The sequence below is a fragment of the Oncorhynchus tshawytscha genome, linkage group LG09, assembly GCF_018296145.1.
Source record: "Oncorhynchus tshawytscha isolate Ot180627B linkage group LG09, Otsh_v2.0, whole genome shotgun sequence".
NCBI lineage: Eukaryota > Metazoa > Chordata > Actinopteri > Salmoniformes > Salmonidae > Oncorhynchus > Oncorhynchus tshawytscha.
Window position 1 is genome coordinate 35,171,374 of NC_056437.1, and position 18,465 is coordinate 35,189,838.

At 41.8% G+C, this 18,465-nt stretch overlaps 1 protein-coding gene across 4 annotated transcripts in view; it reads left to right on the forward strand.

The window, feature by feature from the left end:
* The window catches only part of specc1 (sperm antigen with calponin homology and coiled-coil domains 1), a 169,114-nt gene extending 153,464 nt beyond the window's left edge, over positions 1 to 15,650 (forward strand). For all 4 annotated transcript variants that reach the window (XM_024431744.2, XM_024431747.1, XM_024431745.2 and 1 more), the window contains 2 exons: positions 1,393 to 1,452; positions 14,045 to 15,650. In XM_024431744.2, coding sequence (XP_024287512.1) covers positions 1,393 to 1,452; positions 14,045 to 14,134 — 150 coding nt within the window. In that variant the 3' untranslated portion in view covers positions 14,135 to 15,650. The remainder of the gene's footprint in view (positions 1 to 1,392; positions 1,453 to 14,044) is intronic.
* The last annotated feature ends 2,815 nt before the right edge of the window (positions 15,651 to 18,465 follow it).

Genomic DNA, 18,465 nt, shown 5'->3' on the forward strand with positions numbered 1-18,465 from the left:
TCCAGAAGTTCAGTGAGGATCTCTGAATGATCCAATGTTGACCTAAATGACTAATGATGATAAATACAATCCACCTGTGTGTAATCAAGTCTCCGTATAAATGCACCTGCACTGTGATAGTCTCAGAGGTCCGTTAAAAGCGCAGAGAGCATCATGAAGAACAAGGAACACACCAGGCAGGTCCGAGATACTGTTGTGAAGAAGTTTAAAGCCGGATTTGGATACAAAAAGATTTCCCAAGCTTTAAACATCCCAAGGAGCACTGTGCAAGCGATAATATTGAAATGGAAGGAGTATCAGACCACTGCAAATCTACCAAGACCTGGCCGTCCCTCTAAACTTTCAGCTCATACAAGGAGAAGACTGATCAGAGATGCAGCCAAGAGGCCCATGATCACTCTGGATGAACTGCAGAGATCTACAGCTGAGGTGGGAGACTCTGTCCAAATGCTCTCCATCCAACCTCACTGAGCTCGAGCTGTTTTGCAAGGAGGAATGGGAAAAAATTTCAGTCTCTCGATGTGCAAAACTGATAGAGACATACCCCAAGCGACTTACAGCTGTAATCACAGCAAAAGGTGGCGCTACAAAGTATTAACTTAAGGGGGCTGAATAATTTTGCACGCCCAATTTTTCAGTTTTTGATTTGTTAAAGTTTGAAATATCCAATAAATGTCGTTCCACTTCATGATTGTGTCCCACTTGTTGTTGATTCTTCACAAAAAAATACAGTTTTATATCTTTATGTTTGAAGCCTGAAATGTGGCAAAAGGTCGCAAAGTTCAAGGGGGCCGAATACTTTCGCAAGGCACTGTACCTGAATATTGAGCCAGTCATGATAGGGTTCCATCTGTCGACTTGTCCCCTTGTGTGTTGGGTTTGATGTGATTATTAATGAAGTCTTGACAGTGGAAAACATGTGTGTTGTGTTCTGGAAGGTCAAAATGAGTTTTGCCGGGTGGATGAAGCCTCATCTAGCTTGCACAGATTTAGCTTGCGTAGCTTGGAACTCACCTCGTTGTAGGTCGCCCTCTGTTTTAGCAGTTCGGCAGGTCAGTGACTCTTTGACTGTCCTCTCCCTCCACCTCAGGCATACGTTTTGTCCTGGTCCCAGAGGGAATATGGCCTGGGTGTTTAAAAGGGTTTATTTGTGGAGATGTGTGCTGTTTGTTGCTGTTTGCAGCGATCTGTGTGTTAATACATGTGGAAGAAGAGGGGGAATAGGAGGGGGAAGAAGAGGAGGAAGAGAGGAGGGCCCTGCAGTGTGTTATGAGTAAGGAAGAGGAGGTATAGGAGGAAGAGGGACACTCTGTAGTGTGTAATGAATGAGGAAGAGGAGGAATAGGAGGAGGAAGACCTTGTAATGATCAACACTGTATGTTTTTCCTACAGGGCCGGAATCTGTCCCTGGCGTTTCAGGCTGCAGAGAGCATTGGCATCAAACCCTCCCTGGTGAGTTGAACTGAGCAACCAGAGACCAGACAATGCACCAAAAAAGCATGGACGCTTTGATCTGGTTTATTCCTAAACAAATGACCTAATTTGATTAACTACAGAATGAATAGCATGCTTTGAGTTGGTCATCTACAGAAGCAACATTTGATTAGATGATTGAATTTTATCAAGTGATAGAGTGATCAGCGTTCAATACTGTAGTGCCCTCCAAGCTCGTCAGCAAGCTCGGGACCCTGGGAGTGAACTCCTCCCTCTGCAACTGGATCCTGGACTTCCTGATGGGAGACCCCAGGTGGTGAGGGTAAGCAACAACATCTTCACCAAGCTCACCCTCAACACGGGGGTGTGTGTTTAGCCCCCTCGTGTACTCCCTGTTCTCCCAGAACTGTGTGGCCACGCACGACTCCAACACCATCATCAAATTTTCTGACGACGGTGGTAGGCCTGATCACTGACAGCGATGAGACTTGGCAGTGTGGTGCCTGGACAACAATCTCTCCCTCAATGTTAGCAAGACCAAGAAGGAAACAGTGGGGGGAGCATGACCCTCTCCACATCAATAGGGCTGAAGTGGAGAGGGTCAAGAGCTTCAAGTTCCTCGGTGTCCAGGTAACATGGTTATAACGGCGCCTCTTCTCCCTCAGGAGACTGAAGAGATTTGTCATGGGCCCTCAGATCCTCAAGAAGTTTTACAGCTGCACTATCGTGAGCATCTTGACTAGCTGCATCACTGCCTGGTATGGCAACTTAACCACCCTTGACCGCAAGGCTCTACTGAGGGTGGTACGGACGGCCCATGTACATCATTGAGCCAAAGCTACCAGCCATCCAGGACATTTATACCAGGCGTGTCTGTGGAAGGCCCAGAAAATTGCCAAAGACTTCAACCATCCCAGCCATGGACTGTTCTCAGGCTCCAAGACAGCTTCTATCCCTAAGCAATAAGACTGTTGAACAGCTAACCAATGGCTGCCCACTCTCACCCACAGGCTATCGGCATTAACTGTTCCTGCTCTGGCATTGCGCATGGTGATCTTAGGGTTAAGTGAGGCTGCTCAGCCATGGAAACCCATTTCATGAAACTCTCGTTATTGTGCTGACGTTGCTTCCAAAGGCAGTTTGGAACTCAGTAATGAGTTTTGCAATCGAGGACAGGCGATTTGTACGCGCCACACGCTTCAGCACTCTGTGAGCTTATGTGGCCTACCACTTTGCAGCTGAGCCGTTGTTGCTCCTAGATGTTTCCACTTCAAAATAACAGCACTTACAGTTGACAGGGCCAGCTCTAGCAGGGCATACATTTGATGAACTGAGTTGTTGGAAAGGTGGCATCGTATGATGGTGGTACTTTGAAAGTCACTGAGCTCTTCAGTAAGGCCATTCTACTTCCAATGTTTGTCTATTGAGATTGCATGGCTGTGTGCTCGATTGTATATACCTGTCAGCAATGGGAGTGGCTGAAATCCACTCATTTGAAGGGGTATCCACATACTTTTGTATATATAGTGTATGTAGCCTACACGCGACCTCTCAATGCAGTTTACTGAAGGTAATCTCCATCTTACATTCATGAAATCTCCAATCTATCTTTGTGCCAATGGCAGACGCTCAACATATGAAGTGCAGCTAGGACTACTCACTGTTAACAAAATGTATGGTACAATGTGTCCACAAACACGCTCGAGGAAATAGACATTTTGTTCCATGATGTTACAATAACAAAAGCGAGTGCACAGGCTTCACTAGATTCGCAGGGATTTGTTGTAACGGGGCACTATCTCTGCTACTGGTGCTGAGTCACCGCTACTAGGCCTATTTGCTTATCTGGTTGTTAAGTGGAGAATCGGATATGTTCCCTGTGACAAAATAACCACAATAAGTGGGTTATCATAAAGTATAAACAGCCACAACCTTCCAAAATTCCCCTGATAGCCAGGTGTAATGGGAGAGAAAAGTAACAACAAGCTCAGTCAAAAATAAGCTAAATCAAATGTAATTTTCACTAGACTGTAGTCCAATAATCACATAATATTTTAGGCCTACATTTAAACTAATTTACATCAACGAAATAGCGTGGTGACTTTGACAGAACTTTGAGTTGATTAAATTGTGACAAATATAGTCATGGCCAAAAGTTTTGAGAATGACACAAATATACATTTTCACAAAGTCTGCTGCCTCAGTTTGTATTATGGCAATTTGCATATACTCCAGAATGTTATGAAGAGTGATCAGATGAATTGCAATTAATTGCAAAGTCCCTCTTTGCCATGTAAATTAACTGAATACCAAAAAAACGTTTCCACTGCATTTCAGCCCTGCCACAAAAGGACCAGCTGACATCATGTCAGTGATTCTCTCGTTAACACAATGCTGTGAGTGTTGATGAGGACAAGGCTGGAGATCACTCTGTCATGCTGATTGAGTTCTAATAACAGACTGGAAGCTTCAAAAATAGGGTGGTGCTTGGAATCATTGTTCTTCCTCTGTCAATCATGGATACCTGCAAGGAAACACGTGCCATCATAATTGCTTTGCACAAAAAGGGCTTCACAGGCAAGGATATTGCTGCCAGTAAGATTGCACCTAAATCAACCATTTACCGGATCATCAAGAACTTCAAGTAGAGCGGTTCAATTGTTGTGAAGAAGGCTTCAGGGCACCCAAGAAAGTCCAGCAAGAGCCAGGACCGTCTCCTAAAGTTGATTCAGCTGCGGAATCAGGGCACCACCAGTACAGAGCTTGCTCAGGAATGGCAACAGGCAGGTGTGAGTGCATCTGTACGCACAGTGAGGCGAAGACTTTTGGAGGATGGCCTGGTGTCAAGGAGGGCAGCAAAGAAGCCACTTCTCTCCGTGAAAAACATCAGGGACAGACTGATATTCTGCAAAAGGTACAGAGATTGGACTGCTGAGGACTGGGGTCAAGTCATTTTCTCTGATGAATCCCCTTTCCGATTGATTGGGGCATCCGGAAAAAAAGCTTGTCCGGAGAAGACAAGGTGAGCGCTACCACCAGTCCTGTATCATGCCAACAGTAAAGCATCCTGAGACCATTCATGTGTGGGGTTGCTTCTCAGCCAAGGGAGTGGGCTCACTCACAATTTTGCCTAAGAACACAGCCATGAATAAAGAAGGGTACCAACACATCCTTCCAGAGCAACTTCTCCCAACCATCAATTAACAGGTGTGCCTTGTTAAAAGTTCATTATTAACAGGTGTGCCTTGTAAAAAGTTTAAGTTAAAGTATGGGTGGTATACAGAAGATAGCCCTATTATGTAAAACACCAAGTCCATATTATGGTAAGAACAGCTCAAATAAGCAAAGAGAAATGACAGTCCATCATTACTTTAAGACACGAAGGTCAGTCAATCCGAAAAATGTCAAGAACTTTAAAAGTTTCTTCAAGTGCAGTCGCAAAAACCATTAAGTGGTATGATGAAACTGGCTCTCATGAGGACCACCACAGGAAAGTAAGACCCAGAGTTACCTCTGCTGCATATAAGTTCATTAGAGTTACGAGCCTCAGAAATTGCAGGCCAAATAAATGCTTCACAGAGTTCAAGTAACACACACATATCAACATCAACTGTTCAGAGAAAACACTATTAAAGGACACCAATAAGAAGAAGGGACATGCTTGGGCCAAGAAACACGAGCAATGGACATTAGACCAGTGGAAATCTGTCCTTTGGTCTGATGAATCAAAATTTGCGATTTTTGGTTCCAGCCACCGTATCTTTGTGAGATGCAGAGTAAATGAGCGGATAATCTCTGCATGTGTGGTTCCCACCATGAAGCTTGGAGGAGGTGTGATGGTGTGGTGGTGCTTTGCTGGTGACAATGTCAGTGATTTATTTAGAATTCAAGGCACCCTTAACCAGCATGGCTACCACAGCATTCTGCAGCGATACCCCATCCCATCTGGTTTGCGCTCAGTGGAACTATCATTTGTTTTCAACAGGACAACAACCCAAAATACACCTCCAGGCTGTGTAAGGGCTATTTGACCAAGAAGGAGAGTGATGGAGTGCTGCATCAGATGACCTGGCCTCCCCAATCCCCTGACCTCAACCCAATTGTCATGGTTTGGGATGAGTTGGACCACAGAGTGAAGGAAAAGCAGCCAACAAATGCCCAGCATATGTGGGAACTCCTTCAAGACTTTTGTAAAAGCATTCCATGTGAAGCTGGTTGAGAGAATGCCAAGAGTGTGCAAAGCTGTCATCAAGGCAAAGGGTGGCTACTTTGATGAATCTCAAATATAAAATATATGTTGATTTGTTTAACACTTTTTGGTTGTGTGTTATTTCATAGTTTTGATGTGTTCACTATTATTCTAGAATGTAGAAAATTGTTGAAAAAAAGAAAAACCCTTGAATGAGTATGTGAGTCCAAACCTTTGGCTGGTACTGTACAGTATCAACCTCAACTAGCACTGTATCCCTGCATATATGGTACTGGAACTGTCCTTGTAAATATTCTTGTGTGTTTTATTTATTGTGTGTTTTTATTTGTATTTATCTGACCTAGTATGGTTTCTGTGCTCTTTTAGGATCCTATTCAGGATTTTCTATTTCTTATCTTTGATATTCAACACTACATTGTTGAGGAAGACCTTGTAAGTAAGTACTGTTTACACATGTTGTATCCTGTGCGAGCAACAAATTAACATTGATTTGATTTGACATTTCTGATAGAGTTGGTTGAAGTGCCTCAAGCATCTGTTCCCACACTGTGTCTATAAAATCTGCAATGTTTTGTTTTACTATTACTATTTTTCATCCATATTATATTAAAAATGTTATATAAATGTGGTGTCGTGCCAAAGGTGTCATGCCACTGGTGCCATTCATGCTTGATTGACATCTGCATACATGGGTGGCAGGGATCCTCTCTCATGAACAAACAAAATTGGAGCATAAACAAACAATATTTCATGAACAAACAAACCGGAGCATATTATTGGCCTGTTTGTGTGACATTTGTGCACATATGGGCGTCAGGATCCTTGCTCGTCTTAGGATCTCCACCTCCCCTCACACACAACCCCTCACACACAACCAACCTTACCACGGCAGGTCCAACTTGTTCCAGAGACCCGTATTCAGAGCCCCTCAAACCCATCATTGACTGCAGCAGTCCTCTCTCTCTCCCTCTGGAGCAGACTGTTATCATGACATGGACAAACCATCCCTGCAGAACTACTCAAGGCATTTACCACTGTCAACACAGGCCTACGCACGCAGACACAGAGTAACACACACACAAACCAGTGATGTAGAAAACCTGAACAGACGTGCTGCGCCTTTTATAAATCTGTCTTTGACCAATCAATAGAAGGCGTAGGACTGTCCGTAGATTGACTACTTTAAATTTATTCAGATGTCAGATGTATATGTTTTATGACGTGAAACCGTATAGACTTGTTTTTTAACTTGGCATTGTCATCTGCCTTTGGATTTGCCTCAGTGCAACACCGTTTAAGAAGTCAATATAGTGACTGTGTCCGAATACCCACACTAGCGTACTACATACGTAGGCTACTCATCGTTACATACTATTTAGCACATACCGTTTAGTTAAAAAGTATGCAGTATGCCACAGCCGAAATGCAGTAGCTCAGTAGAATCTGGCTGTTTAGATAGGGCGGGGCCAAGTGCTGGTAGAGTTTTCCAAATTCAACAGACATGCATCACATTAACCATCCTGATAATTCTGTAGCTCATTTCCAATTCGATTAATTTCTCTAAACTCTGTATAGAATAGGAATGGAGTTATAGGCCTAAGGCTGGTTATAGGCAGAATATCACATTCAACCTAAATCACAGCCCATAAAGCCCATCTATCTCATTTAAAAAGGACTAAAGACAGAAACATATCATTTGGTTCCATTTCAACAGATTTATTAGTGAAACCAAAGTGTTGAAACATGTATAAATGCAATGAAATAGCCTAGTGCACACACCAACACCTTTTAAATGTTCAAATCAAAAGGCTACTGCACAAAACAACATGGACAGTCTGTGCATCGCAAATTCAGAACCGTTGGGCAGCAACATAGTAAACTAAAGCACTGATCATTGGGAACAAGATCAGAGTGACTGCTAAGGCATGATCCATGAATTAAATCATTAAATAGGTAGCCTAGCCTACCTAGCCTACAATCTATATGTTTCAATTAAAAGGCCTGATTAACTTGACATCAATAACTCAGCCACATCCTGAGTCCTCGGTGCCGACACATTCAGAAATCAAAAGACACATTCAGAAATTAAATATGGTTTAGTACTGGCAAAGGACAAGAGAACAAGAAACACTTTTCAATGAGAAAACAGAAATCCACTTAAACAATAAAAAAATAAGTCTGTCTTCAGTTGTAGCTTAAGATGCAATAGCCTACTCGTGATAATTTTAAGGAGAACAAAAACGACATAGTTTCGCTATTTGGCATCTTCCCTAATTAATGCTTTGACTACTTGAACAGAATGCATTGTGGAAAAGTGTGCATCAAATTCTGCTAGATGAAGACCGGAATGAGTATAACATCCTGGCATTTAAACAATACTCGATTTTCAAACATTCACATAGGCCTAATATAACACATTCCTTTTTTGCATACTGAGAAGGTGTAATGCGCGATTACACTGTTTCCCGCTATTTGTCGATTTCAGTAGCACATCCCCATATCTAAGTGATTACTATGACATCCAGGCATTTAAAGTATACTCGATTTTCAAAATGTTGCATACTATTCAACATGTATTTTTCCACATATTCAAATGACTTACTATTTAGGACACAAGTATGGGTATTCGGACACGGCCACTGTGTGGAGCAGGGTTCCCCAACTGGCGGTCCATAGGCCCCCCAAGTGTTCTGAGCAAATTATAATATTTTTTGTTGTTGTTGTTGGACATAAAAGACTGTAAAACCACCAGGAAATCAGCTCCAAGTGATTTTAATTTTGGAAATCTGTTCCCAAGTATTCCCACTCATAATGGAGACATGTAATTGTATACAAATTATTACATGTTAGTCAAGTATTATATCTGTTTGGGCTTGTAGTCTGCCAATTATTTTAAATTATGTTCCGCCCCAAGACCATCTGCTCAAGAAAAAATCAGCCCGCGGCTGAATTTAGTTGATGATCCCTGGTGTAGAGCAAACAGCTGCATTTAGCAGTGTGTGTCTGTGTGTGTGTCTGTGTTTCTGTGCGAGCGTGCATGCTTGAGTGTGTGCATGTGCATACGTGTCAGGAAAATCATAGATCACAGTTTTGATTTGATCTGACTCCAAACCAACAGCCATTTTGAAATACTGATTATACAACGAGTGTGTATGGATGGGTATGTATCACCATGAGTAATAGTTCTTTTAAAGGTGCAAATAGCAGTTGTTGCATACATTTTTGGACTTATAAATGAATGATATGTTCCCATTGATTCTTGAAGAATATAACTTATAAATGCCTCATCAACTGTCACGCCTCATCAGAATACAAAATATAGGGTTGTTTTACTCCCGTGTTAAATTAAATGTAAACAAACACTATATAGCCTTAAAAGATGGTTAAAACTATCATTTTGATATCATGGATGGTCGGTCAGTCCTTGCATCTATAGATCTGTCTATGAATTTGAGAGTGTTTACATCAGCCCCATCCCTCAGCTTTTTACAGAAACGGGCAGGGAGTACACTTTGTTATTATTTCTACTGCTGATTGCTGCTTTAAAATAAATATTTTTACTGTTATTTCCCATAAACCTAGCTCATTCTGTGCCTTTGCCAGCTCCCCTGTCATGTTCGTTGTCATGCCAATAATGGATAGGCTAAGGCGTGACAAGGAATGAGAGATTATTTTAAACCTGCCCAGTTTTGTATAGTGAATGTGTGGGTGTTTAGAGGACAGTGGAGGGTATATCTGTGTGGACGTAGCAGGATTACAAAGGAGCTATCTAGAACCTAAAAGGGTTCTTCGGCTGTCCCCATAGGAGAACCCTTTGAAGAACCCTTTGGGTTCCATGTTGAACACTTTTCACAGAGGGTTCGACATGGATCCCAAAAGGGTTCTACCTAGAACCAAAAAGGGTTCTACTTGGAACTGAAAAAAGGTTATCCTATGGGGAAAACAGAAGAACCCTTTTGGAACCCTTTTGTAGGCATTGTACACTATGTGTGCTTTATGACAGTGTATGTTAGCTCACTGGACATTAACGTAACTTGATTGACAATGGTATTTTCCATGTCCTACATTCTTTAGGGGCGTTTTGCCCTCATTGCATGCGAAGAGCAAGGCACACTATGGTAGCTGGATGCTTGGGATAGTCAGGATCATAGACCTGGGTTCAAATGCTATTTGAAATCACTGCAAATACTTTAGATGGGCTTGATTGAGCATGTCTGACACTATGGACCTAATAGAATAGTTTAAAATGTGCAAACCCTGCCCAGCTGACCCTCTAGACAGGCTAAGGCAAACACTCAAAGTATTTGAAAGATTTCAGATAGTATTTGAACCCAAGTTTGTTACAGGCAGGATCCCAGTTGGGTCCTTGCATCTTTCTTAAACCCATGCAAATGTTAAAATTACTCCCTGAGAGAGAACTTTCCAAATACACAAATCTCAAGGATAGTTCAAATCCAAAGCACTCACACACCCAAGGGACCTAAATAAGGAATTAAGTCAGGCTTAAGTGCTTAATGTGAAACTATGGTTCACTTCACTCTGCTATTAGTGCAGGGGAAGTCATAGTTGAGGTTACAATGGAACGTCAGGATTGCCATGACATTACAAAGTCCAACCCCACTGGACGTCTGAGTCAAGACATTTGCCAACCAACCCAGTCTTAGAATAATCATCCCTCAAGCTTCATGAGATGGAGTGAGACAACCACATCAAATCACATTTATTTATATAGCCCTTCTTACATCAGCTGATATCTCAAAGTGCTGTACAGAAACCCAGCCTAAAACCCCAAACAGCAAGCAATGCAGGTGTAGAAGCACGGTGACTAGGAAAAACTCCCTAGAAAGGCGAAAACCTAGGAAGAAACGTAGAGAGGAACCAGGCTATGAGGGGTGGCCAGTCCTCTTCTGGCTGTGCCGGGTGGAGATTGTAACAAAACATGGCCAAGTTGTTCAAATGTTCATAAATGACCAGCATGGTCAAATAACAATAATCACAGTAGTTGTTGAGGGTGCAACAAGTCAGCACCTCATGAGTATCTCTACCACTCCTGCTGTCTCTAGAGAGTTGAAAACAGCAGGTCTGGGACAGGTAGCATGTCCGGTGAACAGGTCAGGGTTCCATAACTGCAGGCAGAACAGTTGAACCTGGAGCAGCAGCACGGCAAGGTGGACTGGGGACAGCAAGGAGTCATCATGCCAGGTAGTCCTGAGGCATGGTCCTAGGGCTCAGATCCTCCTCCGAGAGAGAAAGAGAGAATTAGAGAGAGCATACTTAAATACACACAGAACACCGGATAAGACAGGAGAAGTACTCCAGATATAACAGACTGACCCTAACCCCCCGACACATAAACTACTGCAGCATAAATACTGGAGGCTGAGACAGGAGGGGTCAGGAGACACTGTGGCCCCATCTGATGATACCCCCGGACAGGGCCAAACAGGAAGGATATAACCCCACCCACTTTGCCAAAGCACAGCCCCCACACCACTAGAGGGATATCTTCAACCACCAACTTACCATCCTGAGACAAGGCTGAGAATAGCCCACAAAGATCTCCGCCACGGCACAACCCAAGGGGGGCGCCAACCCAGACAGGAAGATCACGTCAGTGACTCAACCCACTCAAGTGACGCACACCTCCTAGGGACGGCATGGAAGAGCACCGGTAAGCCAGTGACTCAGCCCCTGTAATAGGGTTAGAGGCAGAGAATCCCAGTGGAGAGAGGGGTACCGGCCAGGCAGAGACAGCAAGGGCGGTTCGTTGCTCCAGAGCCTTTCCGTTCACCTTCACACTCCTGGGCCAGACTACATTCAATCATATGACCTACTGAAGAGATGAGTCTTCAGTAAAGACTTAAAGGTTGAGACCGAGTCTGCATCTCTCACATGGGTAGGCAGAACATTCCATAAAAATGGAGCTCTATAGGAGAAAGCCCTGCCTCCAGCTGTTTGCTTAGAAATTCTAGGGACAATTAGGAGGCCTGCGTCTTGTGACCGTAGCGTACATGTAGGTATGTACGGCAGGACCAAATCGGAAAGATAGGTAGGAGCAAGCCCATCTAATGCTTTGTAGGTTAGCAGTAAAACCTTGAAATCAGCCCTTGCCTTAACAGGAAGCCAGTGTAGGAGGCTAGCACTGGAGTAATATGATCACATTTTTTGGTTCTTCTCAGGATTCTAGCAGCCGTATTTAGTACTAACTGAAGTTTATTTAGTGCTTTATCCGGGTAGCCGGAAAATAGAGCATTGCAGTAGTCTAACCTAGAAGTAACAAAAGCATGGATTAATTTTTCCTGCATCATTTGTGGACAGAAAGTTTCTGATTTTTGCAATGTTACGTAGATGGAAAAAAGCTGTCCTTGAAACAGTCTTGATATGATCATCAAAAGAGAGATCAGGGTCCAGAGTAACGGAGAGGTCCTTCATGGTTTTATTTGAGACGACTGTACAACCATCAAGATTAATTGTCAGATTCAACAGAAGATCTCTTTGTTTCTTGGGACCTAGAACAAGCATCTCTGTTTTGTCCGAGTTTAAAAGTAGAACGTTTGCAGCCATCCACTTCCTTATGTCTGAAACACAGGCTTCTAGCGAGGGCAATTACTGATATCTTTCCGACAGATAAGATCTAAACCAGGCCAGAACTTGTCCGTGTACACCAATTTAGGTTTCCAATCTCTCCAAAAGAATGTGGTGATCAATGGTATCAAAAGCAGCACTAAGGTCTAGGAGCACGAGGACAGATGCAGAGCCTCGGTATGACGCCATTAAAAGGTAATTTACCACCTTCACAAGTGCAGTCTCAGTGCTATGATGGGGTCTAAAACCAGACTGAAGCATTTCGTATACATTGTTTGTCTTCAGGAAGGCAGTGAGTTGTTGCACAACAGCTTTTTCTATCATTTTTGAGGGGAATGAATGATTCGATATAGGCCGATAGTTTTTTATATTTTCTGGGTCGAGGTTTGGCTTTTTCAAGAGAGGCTTTATTACTGCCACTTTTAGTGAGTTTGGTACACATCCGGTGGATAGAGAGCTGTTTATTATGTTCAACATAGGAGGGCCAAGCACAGGAAGCAGCTCTTTCAGTAGTTTAGTTGGAATAGGGTCCAGTATGCAGCTTGAAGGTTTAGAGGCCATGATTATTTTCATCATTGTGTCAAGAGATATAGTACTAAAACACTTGAGTTTCTCTCTTGATCCTAGAGGTTACCATGTTAGAGACAGATATATTGATTTTTTTATGGGTTCCCCAGGTCTATGCCATTGCCTTGGAAATCAAACATACGGTTTCATCCCAGAATACTGATTGTTTACATCAGACATTTGACAGTAAACAGTATGGTGGTGGTGACTCACTACTAAACACCACCAAATCTAAGGCTGTTATGTAAAGCTGACCCAACCCTGGCAAGGGCTGCTCTGATGGCAGTGTCACAGGACAAGACAGGTATCCTGACCCTGTAAATGCTGGCCTGTCTGTGTCTCTAAGGCTCAGCCTTTCCTGTCTGTTTTTCTCTCACCATTATTATCTCGAACCTGATTTGTGTCTGAGCCACGATCTGTGGCCAAGGATTAAGATCCAAATCTGTGTACCAACACAAGCACACGCAGGCATGCACACACACAAAAACACATACACACACCTTAGTCATACACTACTTTTTCTGTCCAGACTGAGTTTGAATTGATCTGCATAATGATGAAAATCAGTCTTGTATATTATATAATGTATGTAGAATTTCTTCATGTTTATATACACAAGGTGTACAAAATATTAAGAACACCTGCTCTTTCCATGTCATAGACTGAATCCAGGTGAAAACTATGATCCCTTATTGATGTCACTTGTTAAATCCTCTTCAGTCAGTGGAGATGAAGGGGAGGAGACCGTTTAAAGAAGGATTTTTAAGCCTTGAGACAATAGAGACAAGGATTGTGTATGTGTGCCATTCAGAGGGTGAATAGGCAAGACAAAATATTTAAGTGCCTTTGAACGGGGTATGGTAATAGGTGCCAGGCAAACCGGTTTGAGTAGGTCAAGAACTGCAACGCTGCTGGGTTGCGCAACAGTTTCCTGTGTGTATCAAGAATGGTCCACTACCCAAAGGACGTCCAGCCAATTTGACACAACTTTGGGAAGCATTGGAGTCAACATGGAACAACATCCCTGTGGAATGCTTTCGACACCTTGTAGAGTCCATGTCCCGACGAATTGAGGCTGTTCTGAGGGTAAAAGGGGGTGCAACTCAATATTACAGTAGGAAGGTGTTCCAAAAGTTTTGTACACTCAGTGTTTAGCATCCATGTATGAAATGTTGTATAATGCTCCTACATCAAACAGTTGAGTGAACTGTTTTTTTTCTCTGTCTATATGTCTGTCTGCCCTTTCAGGACATTGATGAGTTGATGCACACGGACAGACCGGACTGGCAGAGTGTCATGCAGTATGTTTCTCAGATCTACAAGTACTTTGAGACTTGACCAGAGAACAGGGGGCAAGAGGACAGGAGGAGGAGGAAGAAAGGATGCACCGCAGCACTTTCTGTACGGTCCATGTCACCTTCTCTCAACATGGAACCCTAGAACCCTTATTCCTCAAACACACTGACTGAACCCCGTCAACTGACTCTCACATCCTCCTCAACACTAAAAGTTTGAACTTGCTTGGAGTTACTGTTTTTCTAACTCCTACGTACATAATGGTACAATCGACACTTTGTGTTAGAATGCTGAGATCTGTGACTGCAAATAAGAAATATAAAACCTTATTGTTAGCCCTTACATGGAAAGACATGATGCAATTATTTTTTATTGTTTATGTTGAAGTCCAATGATTATTTAGAAATTATACTTTAAAGGGATAGTTCACCCAAATTACAAAATGACATGTTGGTTTCCTTATCCTGTAAGCAGTCTATGGACAAGGTATGACAGCAATCCATGCATTGGTTTAGTTTCCTTGATACTGTTTCCAAATGCTAATGTTTTAGCATTTGTGGCACAAATCCCATTCAAGTCATGGCACCGATATTAGCATTGTTCGCACATGTCCAAATTATCCGAAAGTATCTAAAATGGATTATGAGCTCAACAAAGTCACTTATAGATAATTTAAACATGATTGGCGAAAAATGCTAATACCATGACTTGAATGGGATTTGTGCCACACATGCTAAAACATTATCATTTGGAAACAGCGCCAAGTAAACTAAACCAAAGCATAGATTCATTCCATCTCCATAGACTACTTACCAAGGTTACTGTGGTAAATCAAAACTGAAATTAAAACAAAAACGAATCATTATAAATGATTGAGTAAGCTGAAATAAAGTAATTAGCAACCCGTTTGAAAAAACTAAAACTATACTGAAACTATTATCTTTGACTCCAAAACAAACAAAAATAAAATAAAACACATTGAATGAAACATTAAATTAAACCATCACAACAAAAATGTTATGGATTTTCAATCCTTTCTGCTGACCCACCCATCCACAAATCTAACAACACAACCTTCAAATCTGAAAATGTATATTTTTACATCAACAAATAACCTTCAATTGATTACATTTTCATCTCGCTCATCAAATGTTTTGAACCAATAAATACATCCCCCGCTACCCCTCTAGGAGTTGCGACCCCGAATTTGAATACCACTGGCTTATAGCGTAAGGAAACTAATACATCATATTGTAATTTGGTGAACTATCCCTTTAAAGGAAGAGTTTGGTTTTACATGAGAAGCCTATCAAATCAAATTGACTGCTTTCCGTTCGTCCAAAAGAAACCAATGCCTTTGTTTTTGTTTTTGTTTACGAGACAGACCCAAGTTGCCATCAATTGGCACTACAATGAATTGACAACACTACATGTAGCTCTGAATAATATTTTACAGTCACACTATTTAATGGAAATGTGTTATTATTAATAAGGAATGTCTTCGCTGTTTAAGCACTGTGGGCCTGACTGACTGACTCAATTAAACCATTATATGGTGTCCTTTAGCAACTGTTATTTTGGGGTTTTGCACAGCAATATGATTTTGTCTCCAGCAAGCCTCTTTTAGCTGTAGCTATCATACTGGGGATGGTCGAGGGAACATAACTGCAAAAGGTGTTGAAACTAGGACAATTACGATGATGTCATCCAAATGTACCATGAGAGACAATCCGGAATGAACCAACAACCCTGAATGTTTAGCTTCAGTCATGGTTAGTCTCTGATAAAGGAAGTACTGCAGTACAGAATGATGCAGGAAATGTACAGTAGAAGTCGGATGTTTACATACACTACTGCTGGAGTCATTTAAACTTGTTTTCAACCACTCTACAAATTTCTTGCTATAAAAATGATAGCAATTTCTTGCTATAACAAACTATAGTTTTGGCAAGTCAGTTACTTTGTGCATGACACAAGTAATTTTCACAACAATTGTTTACAGACAGATTATTTCACTTACAATTCACTGTATCACAATTCCAGTGGGTCAGAAGTTTACATACACTAAATTGACTGTGCCTTTGAACAGCTTGGAAAATTCCAGAAAATTATGGCTTTTTTTCTGATTGGCTAATTTACATCATTTGAGTCAATTGGAGGTGTACCTGTGGATGTATTTCAAGGCCTACCTTCAAACTTAGTGCCTCTTTGCTTGACATCATGAGAAAATCAAAAGAAATCAGCCAAAACCTCAGGAAAAAATTGTAGACCTCCACAAGTCTGGTTCATCCTTGGGAGCAATTTCCAAATGCCTGAATGTACCACGTTCATCTGTACAAACAATAGTGAGCAAGTTTAAACACCATGGGACCACGCAGCCATCATACCGTTCAGGAAGGAGACGTGTTCTGTCTGCTAGAGATGAATGTACTTTGGTGGGAAAAGTGCAAATCAATCCCGGAACAACAGCAAAGGACCTTGTGAAGATGCTGGAGGAAACAGGTACAAAAGTATCTATATTCACAGTAAAACAAGTCCTATATTGACATAACCTGAAAGGCTACTCAGCAAGGAAGAAGCCACTGCTCCAAATCCGCCATAAAAAACTACGGTTTGCAACTGCACATGGGGACAAAGATCATACTTTTTGGAGAAATGTCCTCTGGTCTGATGAAACAAAAATAGAACTGTTTGGCCATAATGACCATCGTTATGTTTGGAGGAAAAAGGGTGAGGTTTGCAAGCCGAAGAACACCATCCCAACCATGACTCACAGGGGTGGCAGCATCATGTTGTGGGGGTGCTTTGCTGCAGGAGGGACTGGTGCACTTCACAAAATAGATGGCATCATGAGACAGGAAAATTATGTGGATATATTGAAGCAACATCTCAAGACACCAGTCAGGAAGTTAAAGCTTGGTCGCAAAGGGGTCTTCCAAATGGACAATGTTCCCAAGCATACTTCCAAAGTTGTGGCATAATGGCTTAAGGACAACAAAGTCAAGGTATTGGAGTGGCCATCACAAAGCCCTGACCTCAATCCTATAGAAAATGTGTAGGCAGAACTGAAAAAGCGTGTGCGAGCAAGGAGGCCTACAAACCTGACTCAGTTACACCAGCTCTGTCAGAAGGAATGGGCCAAAATTCACCCAACTTATTGTGGGAAGCTTGTGGAAGGCTACCCTAAACGTTTGACCCATGTTAAACAATTTAAAGGCAATGCTACCAAATACTAATTGAGTGTATGTAAACTTACAACCCACTGGGAATGTGATGAAAGAAGTAAAAGCTGAAATAAATCATTCTCTTTACTATTATTCGGACATTTCACATTCTTAAAATGAAGTGATGATCCTAACTGACCTAAGACAGGGAATGTTTACTAGGATTAAATTTCAGGAATTGTGAAAAACTGAGTTTAAATGTATTTGGCTAAGGTGTATGTAAACTTCCGACTTCAACTGTATGTGAGCGTTTTCTATTACAGCGAGAGAGATTTCTGAGATTTGCTCAGAGGTGGAAGCCTCCTCTGGACTGAGTGACAGATGGATATTGTTAAATAAAGTATTTTGTCAATCATCACTGGTCATTCTCACACTCTCTATTGTGTGGTGTGTGTGTGTGTGTGTGTGTGTGTGTGTGTGTGTGTGTGTGTGTGTGTGTGTGTGTGTGTGTGTGTGTGTGTGTGTGTGTGTGTGTGTGTGTGTGTGTGTGTGCCTGCGTGTGTGTGTGTTAAATAAGATCGGTTGTCATCTAAAGCCTTGTTTATAACATGTAACAGGTGTCCTGTGTCTTGATCTTCTCCACATTCACATTTTCAATCATTAAAGTAGCTGTCCAGTGTTGCAGATTTCTATGAAGTGTAACCTAGAATTAATGACAATGTGAATTAAATATATTTCCTTCCCAAAAAGTATAATTAAGGATGTTAAAAGGCTGTTATTTTCTGTTCCCCTGCAAGGCCTGTGAGGAAACAACAGAATGGTTTGGGCTTGTACCGATCAAAAACAGCTGATTTGCCAGCTCAGCCAATTCGAAGTGAATGTACTTGGATATTCAAATGAGCTATCAACTCTACGTCCCACCTACTGGCTAGCAGACTTGCGTTATTTTACCCAGGCGGCAGCTTAACCAAGACAAATAGTTTGGATGGATTCAGGATTTGGAAAAGCATTATGGAACTACTATGGCTCTTTATTATAACAGCAATAAATGCAAATGGATTATTTCACAAACGTGAGTTGTTTCTGTCCATTGCTTGTCCCTATTCCTGATTTTTTTTTTTGTTGAATAAATGTATGTATTGGTTTTGTTAGTTTTAAGAGATGAAAATGTAATGAATTGAAGGAAATTTGTTGATGTACAAATTTTAA